Source organism: Crassostrea angulata, chromosome 3, assembly GCF_025612915.1.
Source record: "Crassostrea angulata isolate pt1a10 chromosome 3, ASM2561291v2, whole genome shotgun sequence".
Classification (NCBI taxonomy): Eukaryota; Metazoa; Mollusca; class Bivalvia; order Ostreida; family Ostreidae; genus Magallana; species Magallana angulata.
The window spans coordinates 13493435-13513312 of record NC_069113.1 but is presented as its reverse complement, the minus strand read 5'-3'; the positions used below and the strand labels follow the sequence as shown (position 1 = coordinate 13513312).

General features: G+C 32.4%; 1 protein-coding gene and 1 pseudogene across 1 annotated transcript; both read right to left on the bottom strand.

Annotated features, from left to right (window-relative positions):
* Positions 1-6734: 6734 nt before the first annotated feature.
* LOC128175704 (uncharacterized) lies at positions 6735-15941 on the bottom strand. Its single transcript, XM_052841531.1, has 6 exons — positions 15315-15941; positions 12582-12653; positions 12311-12415; positions 11985-12056; positions 8951-10977; positions 6735-8241 (listed from the first exon to the last, which is right to left on the bottom strand). The coding sequence occupies exons 1-6, from the start codon at positions 15724-15726 to the stop codon at positions 7519-7521; spliced, it is 3411 nt and encodes a 1136-aa protein (XP_052697491.1). The 5' UTR covers positions 15727-15941; the 3' UTR covers positions 6735-7518.
* A 621-nt stretch (positions 15942-16562) lies between these two features.
* Positions 16563-18850, bottom strand: LOC128179080 (achacin-like; annotated as a pseudogene).
* Between the last annotated feature and the right edge of the window lie 1028 nt (positions 18851-19878).

The window sequence follows — 19878 nt, the reverse complement described above, 5'->3', positions numbered from 1 at the left end:
TGAATATTTTTTTCAAAACGACAACACTCCATTTCATCAAGCCAGATCAACTCTGGAATACGTGGCAAGAAATTGTATTAAATTTTCAAGCTGGCCTGTTCAGTCAAGGACTTAAATATAATTGAAAATGTGTAGTAGCTCGTAAAAAAGGAACATCATATCACGCACTTGCGCAATTAAATCAAAGAACAATTTTGTCGAGGAAATTCGGTAAATTTAGACTCATATCTCGTATGCTAGCACTATAAGTTTGTATGGTTCTGCTTTCAATAGCATCTTAAGGGTGTTTCTACTAATGTGCGTTAGCTGTTAGTCTACTTATATACATAAACCGTATTGCTTTTTTAAACCTATCTTTTCAAAACAAATCTGACATAGAGAGATTATCTTCATAGTACGAGGCATTTCTTGACGTTTTTATATCTCAGTGTAATGTTCTTTTAGGATTTCGTGGTGGTGATATCGAAAACGACAAACAGTGAAATAAAACAAAATGAATTTATTTATCAAAATATTAAGATAAAAGAATTAAAAAGCACTAAAACAACAATAACCAATTCTTAAACCTATTACCATACTAACTACTACAACCACTACTATAACACAAGACCACATCCCCATCAATATAACATTAAACCGACAATATATATATATATATATATATATATATATATATATATATATATATATATATATATATATATATATATATATATATATATATATATATATATATATCTTATATCGGAAGGTTAAGTATTTCTGGCTACCAGACTACCAGACTAAGTTCTGGAATTCGATATAAAATTCAACAACGTTGCCGCACTCTGGAGAAGCAGCTATAAAAATTATTTTTCTGTTTTTAGTGTTTGCAATGCTTTAGAAAGGCTTTTGTAATGGTCAACCAAAATTTGAGTGTAAGTTGTAGTGATATAAACGAGATACATATCTTACAAATCTTTCTCATGTAAACAAAGCATTGTTTACGTTTTGAATGCAAAAGTTAAAATTTCAGTTTTACACCCAAACGTATTGTGAAAAACGCTAGGTATTATTAATTTATGCTTAAATTGAATTGGAGAAGAAAGAAATCAGCTTGAAAAAATGTTTACAGATATTGAACCAATGTAAACAAAAAACAGGGCACGAGCTTTGTTTACATGACAAAGAATTGTAAGCCCTGTATCTTCCTTATATAAATCTACGACTGACTCTTTAATTTTATTTGATCATTAGAAATGCATTCCTAATGCATTGTACATCTTGATAATTAAAACAGAAAAAAAGAATTGACCAAAATCGTTACCATGCCTCTATAACAATAAGTGTTTTAGCTTTGGTCCTAGATTTTATGGTTAATGTCAATTCTTTCTAATGATGATTGACACTTGCTTTTAAAACAGCACAAATTTTCTTTTCTGACAACGTTAAGCATTGCAATATTAAATGGCACAATAAATTCATTTTCACAATCAAAGGGAACTATTTTGATTTTACACTACTTTGTTACTTGTTACCCTCCCTTTTCCAAAAAGCAGTTAGAGCGATATACCTAAAAACCTGTCGTCACTATGTTAATGAGGAGGTTTTTCTGGAGCCAGTAGAGTCCAAAGAGTATTTCAATGGAATTTAAATGAAACAAAACGCAAATTATGTGTTACAAAACATGTGACTATGATTTTGAAATATGGTTGTGTATCTTAACACTTCTGAAAATGTTGGCACTGATCCGGGAAGTATTTTGAAAAATGTGAAGTTAGTAGTTACAGTGTTTTATAAACATCCTTACCAAAATTTGAAAACTTGAAGTCTCATTTAATGTTTAGAACAAAGCACTTTTATCAGGAAATGTATCTGACATCCCATCATTAGTTTTTTAATGGTGATTAAAAATTTGGTTAACGAGCTGTCAAGAATTTCCTGATTGCGGAAAAACTAGATGATAAATGACGCTTATGGTAAAGTGTGAAAAGTTAAAAATACATTTATGCATTTCAATTAAGTAACGAATCAGAATTGTTCTTTTTTGTAAAATTTTAATCTAATATATTTCAAATCGTTATATTTTATCCATTAATTTTAGTTTAATGAATTGCATTTAGGATCACTGATTCTTATCATTGTATAATTTATTGGTTAACAGCTGTACAGCTCAAAGACACTTACATGACAATTAATATACAATTAATATACAAATATTGAAATACATATGGATGGGACACTAGAAAAGAAGGCAAGTTTATAAATGAAGTTTTCTGATAACAAAAGTATTCTAAATATTTTTATCTAAATTGCAAAGATCTTTTACATTTTGTGTTGACAATAATTAAATTAATTTGAAGACAGAGGGTTTAATATAGTAATATACTTCATAATGAAATTTTCTCAAAAATTACAATAAAAAAGACTTTTCAATATGAAATGATATTCATCTATCTTTGAAGTACACGAAGGATATAAATGTATTTCTAATAGTGTTGTATCTACTAGTTACAACAGTAAGGCAAGGATATGATAATCTTAATTACATATAAGTTTCTTATATTATGAAGGAATTCTTTTTGTCAGATATAACAGCAAACTACAATGATAAATTAAATATTTATATTTACATTCCACATATTTTTTGCTTGGAAAGTGTGTTGAAAGCTACACTGTAAAGCACACAGGGTACTTAAAGGTTAAAATGTCGAGTTTTATTACGACGTCACAAACGTTGAACGCTGTTAACTGCAACGTCACAAGCGAAAATCAAGGTTCACGCTTGCGGCTGTTACTGTGGCTCTTCCAATAATATGAACTTACCCTTTGGATAAGATAGGAATTTTAAGGTATAAATCACATTTGCAAACAAGGCATGAATTTAAATAGAAGCATTAAATCATGATTTTTTAAAGTTTACAGTCTTATTACTGCAGCGATGTGTGCATACAAATTGAGTAACGCGCGTGAAACTGCTGCAGTTATGAGACTGTATACTTATAAAATCATGATTCAATGCTATGATAGATCGTACAATTTGAAGAGGCATATATAGCAGCTAGTATATTAGTGCAATTGCGCCATAACCCCCCCTAAAAAGTTGTACAGCAACAATAAGCACCAGGACCATTCAATCTATTTGTAACCTTTGGTTTTATACACGATTACAGTTCTTCGCGGATTAAACAAATGTGTAAGATTGTATAAAGATGAATTTAAACAACTAATTAATATTTAAAAAATGTTGGTCTAAAGTTGAGATACATTGTTAAAATATTCTGTAAAAATGAAAGTCAGTGAAAAATTAATGTAAAAAAAGATGTATGATTGAAGTTTTTTTTGCATGGTTGCAAATGAAATTGCATACTTGTCATTACTTAGCACAGACACAAATGTGAAGATAATTTTTATAAAAGATATAATAACCGATACATAAAAACAAAATATAAACAGCACAGCAAATGGTAAAAACTGCATGGCTAATTGTTTACAAATTCAATCTAAGTTCGTATTTTTGATTTGTACATAATCAACCGCTTTATTTCACAAAGGGATTATAATTTTCAATATCACTTTTTAAATGACTAACCAAATAAATAGCAGCCCATATAACTAAAAGGAAGACAGGTTTTCCGTTAAATTTCTTTTTTCTGCATAAAAAAGCGTCAAAAGAATTAAAGAAAGACCCCCCCCCCAAAAAAAAAAAAAACACCCAAAAAAAAACCTCCCAAACAAACAGATGCTAAAGAAGAAAAACAATTAAAAGACTTTACGAAATGTTTTGCTGACCACTTTAACCTATGCATAAAAGGGTTAAGGAAACGACATATAAAATACTGGGATAACATACAAGATGACCGAGTACGCAAAAAATTATTTACAACACCTCCTATGGTGACATAAAGAAAAAACGAAAAGTTTTGAATTTGATCAATGAATCAAAATAAGAAATTTTCAAAGTTATGTGGCTGTTTCAGATCTCATTTCTAACAATGCAACAGCGATAAATGAAACATGTATTTTAAGAAATAAAATTATGCACAATTCAATGTGGCAATTGGCTGGTATCGTTTTGGATACCAGTTCTGAGGTGGAATTACAGCAATCAATGCGTGTATTATAAATGCATATCGAAGTATGATGGTATCATATCATTTTTATTTATCAATACACTGCAAAATATTTTTGTATTTTGCTATAACATTATGAACGTCAATATTTGAATTTTATATAATATGTTTTACGGTGCTACCGTTCTGGCGAGCGCAGCAAGAATTACACATACCTTGCATCATTGTCAACTTATAGTTTTATTTAGGTATCAATTTTTGAGAGAGTATTGCTCTACAATAAGTATGCCAAAGAGAGAGAGAGAGAGAGAGAGAGAGAGAGAGAGAGAGAGAGAGAGAGAGAGAGAGAGAGAGACCGGTACCTGTTTGTAGGTGTGTAGTTTCCCACTTTTAAATTTAATGGTCTGACTATATGCAATATCTACATAATTTTTTAAACTGTTTATTTTTCATTTTATTCCTTTTTATTTATTTCAAAATGTCCTATTGTTTATTTCCTCCATACTCTTGCATGCACAATTAGCTTAAAAATGGATCGATATGACAGTAAAGTATGGCTCTTGCTAATATATATATACATAAAATCTCTATATTGAAAAAGATTTTTAAAAATCATACGTCAATGAGGCAGGTATCGCAATCTATACTGAAATAGCTAGTACACGCATTACAGATGTTTGATCCACCTCTAAATTTATCGCGGGAAATATAGCGCGAGTGCACTGTGACGTCATCCATGGCTTTGTTCGTCTTTGTTTACGTTTCTCGACTCAATACGGAGGTATGGAAGCATGTAACAAATCTTTTGAGTCTTTCCAAAGCATATGCGGTACTCAAAACAGGTCTTCAAACTTTAAGTCACTGTAAATTACGAGTTAAAAGTCGGCCATTTTTGGCATAGCACCACGGGTGAAAACATTAGAGAGCATTATGGGACGTAGACAAAAATTTTTGTTTGATGAACTGTAGGTTTAGCTCGTTCTTTTTCCCGCGCACACTGGTTCTTAGAGCTCGCTTCGCTCGCCGGCGCTGCGCGCCGGCGAGCTGCGCTCGCTATAATGGACTTCAGATATCTGAAAGCCAGATATCCCGACGCTATAGTTTAATGACGATTTTTTTAAATTTGGGAAAACATTTTTATGCATTATTTTGTTTGGTCTCATTTATACAGAATACTATACGGTCTGTTTTTACCACAAAACTGCTTCAACCGGAAGATAAAAATAAGTGATACCCCTCTGAGCACAATTGGAAAATGCCTGTCAATAGAGTTAACATCTTTATCACGTGCAGGACCCTTATGCGTATCTTAAATAAACCGTCTTACTTCCCAAATCATTTTCAAATTACAGACAGTTTTGACCAGAAAGGATAAGTCACCCTTCACCTCACGAACTTGGTTTTCTTTACATGTGCACCTGTCAAAATCCATAACATTTTACAACATCCCTTTATTTTAAAAGAATAATCAGCTAAATGAATCTAAGAAAACTGAAATATTGTTTATATAACTTCGTGGTTTTTCAAATATATTTTTCTTAATTCAAAACAAATTTTTAAAATAAATCATCAATTATGTTGAAAATTGACGTGTCTAGAAATAGTTTTAAAAATACATATCCGAAAACCACTTATACCACTTAGACACAAAAAATTTTGCCTCATTTGTTTATAGCAAAAATCCGATTAATATTTCCTGACAAAAAACGCATAAAGCGTTGTTCCTTTCATACCAAAAAAAACTGAAGGTGAATTTCAACGATCCACTCTTATTTGTTGCGTATAAGTATGAAATGAAAAGAAAACAGTATTGTCACTCATTATAGAAAAATATATTATCTATTTATGACGACAATACATACATGTCAAATATCAGTACGCTACACTCATCAGGTCGTTTGGACTTGAGAGCACGAGCGTCCGGATGACAGAGATTCCACTGTAATTGATGTTGATTTCTTTTGTTCACAAAAGTATAACCACTTTGTATCAGACATATTTTGTTCCAAGTCGATTGCATTCCGTGATACTAAACAATTAAAACTTAATTGTTTTGTGATAATGGACTTTGTAAACCAATTGACAAGATGCCAGTACTCCTTATGTTGAATCATTTTGATCCTGAACAAATTTAATTTAGCAGGCCTTTTTTTAAGATAAAGAATAATAAACAATACAGCCTTAATTATGGTTTCTGTTAATGATTCAACTTATTTTTTATAACTTTGATATTTGCAGGACTTTCAAAGACAATATCGTGGTAAATCCCTTTTTAGAACAGCGATTTAAAAAAAAAAGAAAGTAGTAAAACTATTCGATATCTTTAAATCTATGTGCCACATCTAAAAAGGTTCCTACCACGCCAATGGCTACCTTCCTTACTGAACACGTAATGGAGAAAAAATTAATCAACTTAACTGTGCGTCTATGAGAGAGTCAGGCAGGGGGTAATACATGGAGTAAACCACATTTCAATGAAATTTTCACAGAAGACATTTAAAGTTAAGCAAATTGTTACTATAAAACACTTTTTTGAAAATTTTAATTTTTTAGCCCTATTGAAGGGGGTTGCCATATTGATTACAATTTCACTATAATGAAGCATTGATTTTTATGAAAAACTGACATTTTCATTTGACATTTTGATACCCTAAGCATAAAAATAAAACAACAACTGTTAAAATAATTGAAAATATAAATATTTAATTTTATTTTGACACATTAAATTTTTTTCAACAATAACCCCACATAATTTTTTGATCAAGGGAAATAACTCTTGTGTATAAAAAACCAAAATTATTGAAAAATTGCTAAAATTTAAGTAAATTTAAAATTGGGTTTGGACGCTTTAAAACTAAAATGTTATGGGTCAAAATAAAAACAAGTAACTTCTTAATCTTTTCACATAAGGTAATAATCGGGTTCTGAATATTTCTCACACTGCGTGAATTTCTATAACTTGCATTTTTTGCAACTTTTAAAAGTGAGTTATCTCCCTTAGTAACATGTTTTTCTAAACAATTTTAATGCAATCACCTATAACTAATGATTTTCATCAATTTTTTTAAATACATGAAACTTAGCATTTCCTAAAATGTAAACAGTTTCATTACATTACAATGAATGGTCAAATATATATAGTGCATGTACATGTAATGTTACCAGCTGATTTGCATTTTAAATATAAAATCCATTCTGTGTACTAGGACAGTGTTTAACTTAGAATTCCAAGTCATACATATGATTCTCAAACATCAAAAACTGCATAAATTTACATAAATTTCTATTCATGGTTTTTTTACATGAAAAAAAATATTTCATACAGTAGTTACTATATTCTACTTGAAAGTTTACTTTTGACAATCTTGATGCACCTACACATCGATTAAATGCATTTTTTCTAGCATACTCGGTATGTGAAAATCAAGATGAAATGCCTACCAAGTAAATTATGCTCACATAGAAATCATAGCTGACATATATCAGTAACAGAATTAACTGTGTTGAATGCCTCCATGGCATTCAGATCACTAATAACCTCATTTAAATCTTCATCCTCCTCAGATTTAAGAGTGAGTTCTAACTTTGGTCTCTTCTCTCTGTCTGTGCTCTCTTTAGTCAGTTTTATCTGAAACTGGGCAAAGAGACTGCGAACTTGCTGAGAGGAAATCCAGTCATTTGGACTGAATATGTGGTTGCCATATTCATCCCGTTCATTACGAATTTGTAATGAAACAGACACAGGGTTTGCCTTTTTTCCAGTTTTTTCACCATCATCAAAAATGTCTTTCACGAACTTTTTTACACCCAATGAAAATCTAACAAATTTTCTGTCCAACTTCAGAGCCCATCCTGTTTTCAAATTTGATACACAGGTATGTACCTGATTGTCTTTACTTGAAATCAATGAAGATTGGATGAGGTGAGACTGGTTATAAAACACAGAATCCGAACACTTTTCTGCCCACAACTCCATGGCAACATCGGCACTTCCATTTAAACTGTGGTATAAATGATTTCCAACAGCAAGGTGCTTTTCTAAAGTAGATGGTTTCCTGAAGGTTTGAATACAGCCTGGTTCAGTGCAGCTCAGGTCTCCACTGTCTTCAGCATCTGAAGATCCAAACGGTAGCCTCAACTGTGCTGCTTGTAAATGTGTCGCTGGCATGGTTGTAGAATCTTCTATGACCTTAAAAAAAAAATAATTATAAATTATACATGTATATAATAAAGAAATTAACTCAATGTCTACCCAAGTTATGAGAGTATAACCTGAGTTGGGGCAGTTTACGCTTTATAATCCACGATCCGCAAAGCCGATAACAAGGTATCTGTGGGTCAACGCTCACTAGTGATACCCCGGCTCTGATGTGAATATGCATAATAAGCAGTCGACATTTAACAAAAAATTGGCATCCGAATGGTACAAAAATATATCCCACAATATGTCATGCACAAACAAAAAGTGTGTTAAAATTTCAAGCATCTGCGATAAATAGGTATAAAAAGCGTAAATTGCTCCATGCCAGTTTATACGAGTATAACTTGGGTGGACACTGAGTTCATTCCTTGTAATTCAATTTTCTGTGATTTGATGTACAAATTGAGTACATTTTACTTTTAAAAATGATATTAATTTGTTCAAAGTCAAACGTTACGTCAAGCAGATTAGTACATTTTTGAAATTGGGGTATCGTGAAAAGTCTTGTGACGTGCAAGCCAGGTTATACAAATGTAACTAATTTTTTCTATCCAATCAAATGTCACATTACAACCAGAATTAAATTACTCAGTATTCTCATTTAGGCAAATTTAATGCTCATGATCACTGAACTTTCATCAAATTAACATGCACCAAAAGAAGTTATAATACACAGTCTAAAACTACATGTATATACCTCAATTCTGGTCTCATCAAAGGCAAAGTTACTTGATATCTTTTCAAGAGTGCTCTTGGGGATCAAGTGTCCATGACCAACACCATAAGCTTTAAACACTCTGATGCCTTCTTCTTCAAACACAAAATTGTTCATCTGACTAATCTTGAAGTTTTTAATGTTTCCTGACAATACAGGAGGATTTTCTGTATTGATATCAACCAGTGAAATGAATGTGTTCTTAACTCCCCCATAACTCTCCAAGGCTTTTTTCAGTTGATGTGCATTTTCCACATTGTTACCTTCATTTGCATACTTTAAAATATGCATGCGACATGTACCAGTTCTTGAATCACACAGATCTTTGCCACTCTGAACTTCACTGAAATTATACTCTTTTACTTTGAGCTGTAGCAAGTCATAATTCTTCCAAATGTAGGACATAAGTGGCATGCTGTGATAGCATCCTGCATTGTCGGATTTTAAATAAACTTCGGAAAGATGCTGATTAAGGCATTTCAGTTTTTCTAGAACATCTTGAAGAATCATAGCTACTGAGATCCAACCTTGACTTCCTCCTTGTAATACGTGTACAAATGACACGAGGTGAAATTTGTTCTCCTGATTCTCTACATTGGCACTATGATCTAGAAAAACTGCACATGCAACATGCCAACTCAAACCCTGTTTCCCAAACCAGTTTTGCTGCGATTCCCGAAAACTTTGAGGCAGGAATTTCATTGCCCAATCCATTATCAGCAGTGCTTGGTTACTCTTTAAGTTTTCAATGATGTTGCTTTTACTCATATCCTGGTTCACAGCTCGTACAATATGGGCCTTCCATTCATGTATGTTTTTTCTTGACTGTTCAAAATCATGTGCCAATTCCTTCTGCAGATCAGTTGCTAGATTAGCCGCTGATAAACAACTTGCCATTTCATCCATAACTTTTGGAATACTTCTACAGTTTATGCAGTTCTGATTGTGGAGATGATCACAATATGATGTAAATTCTGCTGTCTTTTCATCAGACAATGCATATGTTAGGCAGTGGTCGATACAAGTACTGGACTGTGCGAGATGCATTTTCAAATCAAATTTCAGGTGCTGGTTTATATCCAGAAGCTTTTCTGATAACTCTTTCGTTTTGTCTCTTGAAAGTCCGTTTTCTTGCAGTCTGTGTAGTATCTTCTGGAGCAAATCCATTGCTTCCATTCCATCTGTTGTATAACTGTCAAGACCTTTCAAAGATTTCCTCTGTGAGGCCGAGCATACTTTTATGATCTTGTACAACGTTGCCCTAGATGGCATTTTTATCTCATTGTCTGTGCAGAGCACTTCATAGGCATTGATAATTCTTGAGGCAATCATTGTTCGAATCATTTTTGGAATTTTTATTTGTAATCCAGATGATAAATGAAGAGTCTTGGAACCATATCCAACCACTTGACAAATTGATGGACTGTACAAAAATTCAATAAAATGCTGTATTTGACATCTCGAAAGTCTAACACGGGTAACCTTTGGAGGATCAATAATCTGACCTGGTCCATTCAAGGAAGCGTATTTTCTTGCACAGTCAATTTTATACTTTGTTAGGCCATGCACCATTTTACAAAGTTCAGTCTTTGAAAAATTGTTTACAAACAGGGAGAGTATTTGGATTTGGCATTGATGTCCATTAGCATCATTGTAGGCTTTGATAAGAGCTTCTGTTAAAGCATCAGGTATAATATCAATACCATCCAACTCCGCCTTGAAGTATTTTCTACACACCAGTTGCATTAATTCTTCCTCCTGCTGTGGTGCAATGCATTCTAAAGCATAGTGAATTACTTCTTTGGCTTTTCGAGTCACATAATCCTTTGTAGACTGTTGAACATCTTCCAATGGTGTGTTTAAGGTAAATCGCATTGGAGTAAATTTGCCTTCAGAGAGAATTTCCATGCTTCTGTTCAACTTATCCCGATCGTATGTTGGTGGTAGCCAGTTATCAGTTCCATGAGAGGACTGAGTGGACGAAAATTCTGAGAGCTGACTAGATTGTTCTGTAAGAATTAAATAAAAATGATCAGTAAATACTTGTAAGTAATATTGTTACCGTTATGAATGGTCATTATGAAGATGCATGTCTACACATATACATTTAGAACAGAAAAGTATATTTATATATATAAACCAATTTGCCAACATCAGAAACAATAGTTCACGAGAGAGAGAGAGAGAGAGAGAGATATTCATTCATCTACAAGTTTGTAATTTTTTAATCCATCTTACAGTTTACCATTTATAATGTCATGTCACACTTGTAACCAAAGTTATGCTATACATCATACACTTTTAAACAAGAGATCTTTATAAAACATTTATGCCCCCTCCCCTCATTTCCATGGACATGGGCATGACTCTGTCAAAAATTGTCTGATTGTAAATCAGTATACAGTAAAACATGCTTATAACAAATTCTCAGGGACGGCCAATTTAACTTCGTTAAAAGCGTAATTCGTTATATCCGTCAAGTTTACAACATGAAATAGAGACTTGGGGAATGAAATTCACTTCGCTGTAAGCGTCAATTCATTATAAGCGTGTTCTTTATAACCGTGTTTTACTGTACCAAACTTTGCAGAGATAATGACCAGAAACTAAAAATTGAAAAATCTGTATATCAAATTTCATTTCAATACATGTATTTGCAACCTTTGCAGAGATAATAACTGCAAAGTGAAAAGACAGACAGACCGATGGACCAACAGCAGCAAAGAATACTGTATAGAGAGAACTATTCGCCCCCGTTTTATTTTCGCCCCTTCTGCTCTTGTTGTCAGTTAGCAAAATTCAAAACTGTGTGAATTGAAACAATTCAGATATATTTCTTTTAGACAACTGAGTTTGGGCAAATTCTTTTACAAGTATAAAAGGGCGAAATAAAATGGGTGGAAAATAACCCTGCATACAGTATGCCTTCCATTCTTCAAGGGGCATAAAATATGTTAAAATTCATTCCGACAATGCATAATGCTGTAAACGTAGCTAATGCGAAACAAAATATTACCTGATATATCATGCAAAGAACTATTGTCTTCTTGAGCATGTTGTGCTTGATCCAGTATTTCATTACCTGTACCTACAAAATAAACAAGATGTAATTATATGTGGTGTGATTATAAAGTTTCCTAATTCAGCAATGCAATAAAAAAGATAGGACTAACTTCATAAGAGAGGATATATAAGCACTTTTTAATTCAAGGGGGGTGCCTACCATGGAACCACCTCATACATTTTGAACAATGACTCTAGACCATGTTCCATCATATTTTGTATTTAGACAATTCTGCTGATTCTACTTTATTAAGAGCTGTTTATGGCAAAAGAATTTACCTCCAACAGTAACTTCATCTGCTTCTGATATACATGTATCTGGCAAACTGTTTAAAATTTCATCATCACTAGCTTGTAAATGTGCAGCAAGCTTCAAAAAATCTCCTAAAATGAATCAAATCAGTATCAATGCTAATGATGAATCAATGATCAGTATTAGTGCTAATACATTGTATATAAGGTGCACATATGCACAAATTAATGTTATATAAGGAGATAAAACCTGCTATCCAATTTTTTATCATGGAAAGTTTACAAAAAATGAACTCACCCACATCACTTTCAATGTTTACTTTTGTGGTATAGGTTGTCTTGTGTCTTTCTGAACATCTTCTGCATATACCTGAAAATTTTAATCAGTTATTAAATTTCATTCAAAAAAAAATTTTAATACATGTACAAATTGCAATGTGTGGCATGATCAGCAGAACAAGTCAAGTGCTCGCAAGCACTCGTCTAAATTCTCATACCTGCAAAAGTGCAATGCAAAATTTGGCGAGTGCACATGAAGGCTCAGTCTACTGTACAGACCTCATAATACAACAGGACCTGCATACCATACTTAATGCATCATCAATTATTTACAAAGCTCAAGTTTTTTAAGAATAAGTATGCCGATCCCGATGTATTTATCATTGAATTTAATTCTAAGCACTGTGTGTACAAATTATTAATGAACATATTCTATTGAGAAATTCAAAAGGTCCATATATATAATACATGTACTATGGTAGAGGAGATGACACTGAGATTAAAAAAAAAAGAATATTTAGCCAGTGTACAAGGGAAACTGTGTGTACAAATTATTAATGAACATATTCTATTGAGAAATTCAAAAGGTCCATATATATAATACATGTACTATGGTAGAGGAGATGACACTGAGATTAAAAAAAAAGAATATTTAGCCAGTGTACAAGGGAAACAAGGGAATGTTTAGTTCTGTACAAGGTATTACTTCATTAATAGATTAATAAAAATATCTTATAATCATGTAATTCAAACTGTAAATACATTTAATTAAACTATTAAATCCTGTCATTTGTCTTAATGTACATAATAATTTCTTTTTTTTCTTAAAGTTATACAAATTTTTTTCCTAAAGTTATACAGGTCTGGTACAATCACTAGATTTAGCTATGTAGCTAGATTTACGTACATAATTTTATTAACCTACCTGAAGTAGGTTTATTTAGCTACCTTTATGCAATTTAGCTTTTTATATAAATATAAAACAGACGAAAAGTCCCGAGGAACTGTCAACCTATTTCTTTACTTTGTAGTTATATAAATGCAACTCTGAGCAAAAATAGTTAAAACATCACTGCTTTAAAGATACCTCACTACACCTAGACTTGTACTTTTTAAGACACTACGTCACAAGATGGCTAATTAAATGTTTTGTTAAACTGTTTATATCGTTCAGTTGGGTTGTATAGCATGGTAGTTCAACTCAGAGGTTAAAGTTATGGGCTTCTGAACCGCAGATCATGAGTTCAAATCCGCCTGGAGCTTTTGCTCATGTTTACTAAATTAAATTTTTGAAAATGTAATTTTTCATCAAAAATTGCACATTTTTTGCCTATTTGAATTAAATATCTTCTTATCCATTATGATATTTATTATAATTAAGTAATTTTCTGCTGATTTGAGAAAATATTTCACGGTGTAGTGAGCCACCTTATGCAGTTTTAAGGAAAACATGCATTTCTAGTGTTTGAGGCGTGGGTAAGATTATGTTGAATTAATACCAATCAATTATCTTGATTACCATACCTTCTTTATATATACACACAAGAAGTAACTGTCATGAATCAGTTGCCCCAAAACTTTCAGACCTTTGAATGCAAAGTCTCTAAAAGAGACACATATTGATGGGTTATCTTTACATACATTGTTTACAGAACAGTTCAAAGTTGAAAACTATCACTGCAATAAAGTGCGATTTTGTTAACATGCTGAAAAAAATCCTTATTTATGAAAACTGTTTGACAAAATAGCTAAATCAAGCTATACGGAATAGCTTTATTAAGCTATATAGCTTTTTCAAGCTATATAGCTTAATCAGGAGATTGTGCTGGACCTGTTGTTATTCCATTTAAAAACTAACTGTTTGGTAACACATAAAGAGTTGTACATACATGTATATAGCCCAAAAACTTTGAGAACTTGACTGCATTTGTGCAAAAAGAGCAACATTTTAAAGAGTGTTTTTTTATGAATTGTTTCAGATACTTTTAGTACAAATGCCCATTTAATTATGACAAGTATGATTAAGTAGCTACACTCACGTGCCAAAAGTATGTCAACTTTTCTTTTTTCCCTATATATTTCATTTGAAAACAAGGCTTATGTTTAAAAGGTTTTTTATATTAATTTTAATCAAATTTTGATGAAATTTTTATTGATTAAAGTAGATTCAATTTGCACTTTTTTGACATAAAATGAAATAGTTTTTTGAGAACTCATATGCAAAATTTCATATTTCAAACACAACACGAAGATATTTTTCAAGTGCTCTACTATATATCCTTTGCAATATTAGAGCCGTAAAATCTTACTTTGGATTGTAAACATCAAATCTCAAGAACTGAAGGTGGGAAAAATAATTAAATATGATGCCAAAAAGTCAAAGAAGATTTAAATTTATCAATCCAAGTCTTTTTAAAATCGGTCAAGGAGTTATTTTTAAATGAGTCTTTGAAAAAAGTTGGTTTTCAATGAAATATATAGTGAAAAGAAAAAAATTGACATACTTTTGGCACCTAAGTGTAAACAATATCCTACTTCAGGAAAGTAATAAAGCTATGTAGCTAAATCAAGCTATGTAGCTAAATCTAGTGATTGTACTTGACCTGTTATAGGCCTGTAACCAGCTGGCAACTGTATGTCACACATTTAATTAATATTCAATGACATGTCGCCCCTCTCCCATTCACATCATTTTGTTTATGAATTTAGAATAAAAGATAAGATACTTTATTAACTTTACCGTAAGACTTACCAGCTCCAACAGGCACAACAACTCTCTCGTGCAGCCATATTTCTTTAGCCATCGTGCATGTTAATCCTCTGTCTGGCTTCTCCCTATGATTTGGTGGATGTAGAGGGTGCATACAGCACCGAGAGTCTTTGTACCAGTGAGTACAAAGACTATTCCTGTGACTTCTGCATACATTTAATTGAAGAACATCCTTTGAAACAACAAATATGCCACTGCGAAACAGTAGCAGAAGTCCTTCTGGGATTCTTGTCTGATGTCGTGTTGATGCTTGACATCGTTTTAAGTGTTGAAATATATCATCAGTCAAGGAAGAAATACTCTCTGTCAAACCTTCACATGGTCTATGTCTGTATGACCTAGCAAAGTCACAGATAGTAGAAGGGCTGCCTGAGCTCCTGCCAGGAGAAGCCATTATTTCCCTCCACTGGTACAAATTTTCTACCTCCTTTGGGGAGAGCAATAAAAGGGGAGATAACCAGAGGTGAAGCAAAGGGAAATTAATCTAAACTCTGTTTTCCACCATATGATACGAAATTTAGAAGACATTGAGCAACGTATTTGTTTATTTTAATTTTTCTAACCATTTATGCATTATAATATCTCAGAAAACTAATTTTAACTTAAATTTTTGGATTTTTTGTATTAAATTATCTAAATTTATCTAGTCACCTCCACTAAAATTAGAAGTATTTCATAATCCCTTAAAACCCAAACATAAAATTTTAATTCTACATTTTTTAACAATCATTTTTTTCTAAATATTTATTGAAAATTTGAAATGGGGCGTCCAAACCCTTTTTTATATTGAGATTATTTTCGCAATGGTAGACATTAATTCTGGCCAGTTACCAGTTACATTTATTGGGTTGTCATGACAACAGATTACATCGGAATTTTGATATTTTGCAATCAATTAGGCCCCTAATTACAGTGTAATCAATAAATGTACATGTTATCTATGAAATGTTTTGAATTATGGCAAAATTCTTAGGCACATATATGGAACCCATTTAAGTTGTATTAGATTTCACGCCGCCTTACATCAAGAAATTATGGTACCATGGCCTTAGAATACAAACCAAATAAACAAACTTTAATATCAATTTTCTTCATTGTTGGCAACCCCTCTTAGATTTTTGAGACAAATGATATCAATTATTAAAACTCCAGAAATTGACATTTTTGGAATCTGCCTGACTCTCTCGTAGACGCACTGTTAAGATATAATCTTTTTGAATTTGTTGTTAATCAGCTTGTTTGCAAATAGGAAGGTATATTGAAATAGGACAAAACGTCACCTCCAAAGAACGCTCTCCCCATCCGTTATGTTCAGCACCCCAGTAACCATGATTTATGTGTATATTTTCTTGTGAAAAGGGTCGAGTGAGATATCTCTTGATATGGTACCACCTTGATCCAGGATTCCAATCAACCCATCCGCCATTATAAGGATATTTGTTCCAGATAAACATCATCCCATCGATTGGATCTGGAATACTATTAACATGTATTGTACACTCTGGATAACTGTAAGTGAGCCTGTTTTACTACTTCGTCCGTGACTCTTATTTCATTACATTTCTTACTGATTCTTTTTCCCATGTTTTGAAGTCGGCTCCAAAATGGTACAGCATTAGTGTCTGCATATGATATGAGAAGAACTGCCTTCCCAGTTCATGATATACCCCAGTTATATGACTGTCTGTACGGAAGATCGAATTAGGTATAGGTGAAATTATGTGATCCTCCTAGCCATCATGGATAGTTGTAAATCAGGAATATCTTTGAGGATTGCACGTCTACCACTGAATTCAGTGCAGACAGGAATCGAGGATTACTAAACTGTGGCATCTGTATTTTTAGGATAGGAACTTTTGGTATTGCAAGTATAATATTTCGAGAATAAACAAAAAAAGTAATGTTTAGTAGACATAATATTGCCATTGATGGAAACAGTTTTTCTGAACTTCAATTGATATATCCCTTTCTTCTTTCTTAATTAATTTCTCACAAGCTAGCTATTCAGATGAATGGCTTGGCTGAAATTAAATGCAAAGCATAAGAAATCGAAGAAAATTTGTTCACTGAGATGCAACAAAATGTTTTTAAAATAAGCCCTTTTGGTTTTCAATAACAGTACAAAAAATTCATGATAGGAGTCGGAGTCAAAATTGCTGCGATATTCTATTTAGTCAGAGAAAAAAATTACCACTTTGGATTAAATACAAGAAACGTCCTCATGAATTCTATAGGGAAGGAATTCATCCCCGTCGGAACTGTCAAATACGAAGGAAGGTCTGAAGGTCTAGTGATTTCCTCCGCAAATCCTTGTTGAGTTTTTGAAAAACGTGAATTGCTCCGTGCAAGACCCAAGCCAAAGTGAAAAGCACTGCTGTCTCTGATATATTTTCGAGCTTCCAAACTGATACTTGTTTTCTGTATTACATCTTCATAGCTGTTGATGAAAAATACAATATGTTGTTTGGTAAAAAAACCCTGTGATAAATGGACGAAAAGTAACTGTCTGTTGTTTGGATTTTTTTCAGCACAAAACTGGATTATAAGACGTGCTAACATTATTCATTAACTTTGTTGTTAATGCCAATTGGCACGCGGTTTAATTCAAATCATTATTACATTCACTGAATTTTTAAATAAAGTAATTTTTGAAAAGAAAAAAATAATTGTTCATAACGAGGAGACGAAGTGGGTTAACAAACAACACTAATGTTAAGTTTATCCAACCAAATAAACTGGTACTGCTACACACAGCTGATGAGGTTCGAAGAAAAAAAAAATCAATTTAACAGAATTAAATCTCTTTTAAAAGGAAATATTCATACATATAAGCTAATGAAAAAATTCAACTTTATAGCAATTCATAAATAATTACTTCAAGAGAACGTTTTCCTATTGTAAGACTATTTGTAACCTGGTGTAGATTATTTTACTTTTATTTTTAAGACACTGATCTTCACAAATGCATTTATAACCATTTGCCAGCCATTTATACAAAAACAAATATTTAAGGGAAGATTATATCAAAGTATAAACATTTACAAACAATACCGATACATTTGTCTAATAGAAAGAAAGACAACCTCTGAAGATATACAGGAACTCCATCGATAGTATAGTGGAAGCGTTAAAATGTTCGGCCCTTGGGTTCGTACAATTATAGTTAGTGTAAGTTTCAGAAAGTAATCTGAAAAAAAAATGAATAAAAAACTATACGGTTTTAATGTTTGAATAAACAATTCACCTCAATAAGTGTAATGAATCATTTGATTATATGAAATAATTTGATAAACAACCATGTTACTAATTTAAATGATGATTATGTGTAGAAACCTTGACAAATCTCGAAGGCCCATGAGCTCCTCTGGTCTTAGTCTGTACGGAGTTCGTGGTCCTCCTAACTCAAATGTTCGAAGACGGGTATTACGCAGGTATAGAAGCATTCGCTCAGGAATTCTACCACCACCTTCAGGAAAAGGAACAAAGGTTAGCCCAAGCTCCCGTCCTGCTTTGATCATCCTAACATGGTCTTCGGGTCTTAGTCTCATTGCTCCTAACTCCACTGGAATATCCGGTGCATCAGGGAAGTATTTTGAAAACATTCTCCCTCCAACTCGGTCTGAGTATTCGTAGATCCCAATCTTCCACCCCTTGTCCCGGAGTCTCCATCCTGTGTATGAACCGCCTATACCGGCTCCTATTGTAGTGACGTATTCAATGTGATATCCTTACAAAATCGGTAAATTAAAAAAAATCTAAGACCTCCAAAAATTTTTATTTTATTGATTTTCTTCGCAATTAGAGTGTAATTGGAAGAAAATTGGCAAAACATTTAATTAAAAATATAAAAATTAAGGAATAATATCAAATGAAAAAACAATTTCGAGAAATGTTTGTTTTGATAATATTCTTTATATGAAAAAATCCATTATTGTAACGTGTATAAGAAAATGTACCAAATGCCTTATATCTTTTAGTGATAAATATATAATGTTAAACTCCATAACATTGAAAACCTCCCAAACAAACAGATGCTAAAGAAGAAAAACAATTAAAAGACTTTACGAAATGTTTTGCTGACCACTTTAACCTATGCATAAAAGGGTTAAGGAAACGACATATAAAATACTGGGATAACATACAAGATGACCGAGTACGCAAAAAATTATTTACAACACCTCCTATGGTGACATAAAGAAAAAACGAAAAGTTTTGAATTTGATCAATGAATCAAAATAAGAAATTTTCAAAGTTATGTGGCTGTTTCAGATCTCATTTCTAACAATGCAACAGCGATAAATGAAACATGTATTTTAAGAAATAAAATTATGCACAATTCAATGTGGCAATTGGCTGGTATCGTTTTGGATACCAGTTCTGAGGTGGAATTACAGCAATCAATGCGTGTATTATAAATGCATATCGAAGTATGATGGTATCATATCATTTTTATTTATCAATACACTGCAAAATATTTTTGTATTTTGCTATAACATTATGAACGTCAATATTTGAATTTTATATAATATGTTTTACGGTGCTACCG

Bases quoted from the DNA above. Each gene is read 5' to 3' on its own strand.
- LOC128175704 (XM_052841531.1), bottom strand. From the start codon at position 15,726: ATGGCTTCTCCTGGCAGGAGCTCAGGCAGCCCTTCTACTATCTGTGAC. The intron at 12,654-15,314 runs GTAAGTCTTACG...TAAAATTTTCAG, and splicing joins TGTTGTGCCTGTTGGAGCTG to GTATATGCAGAAGATGTTCA. The intron at 10,978-11,984 runs GTAATATTTTGT...TAATTCTTACAG, and splicing joins TTCTTTGCATGATATATCAG to AACAATCTAGTCAGCTCTCA.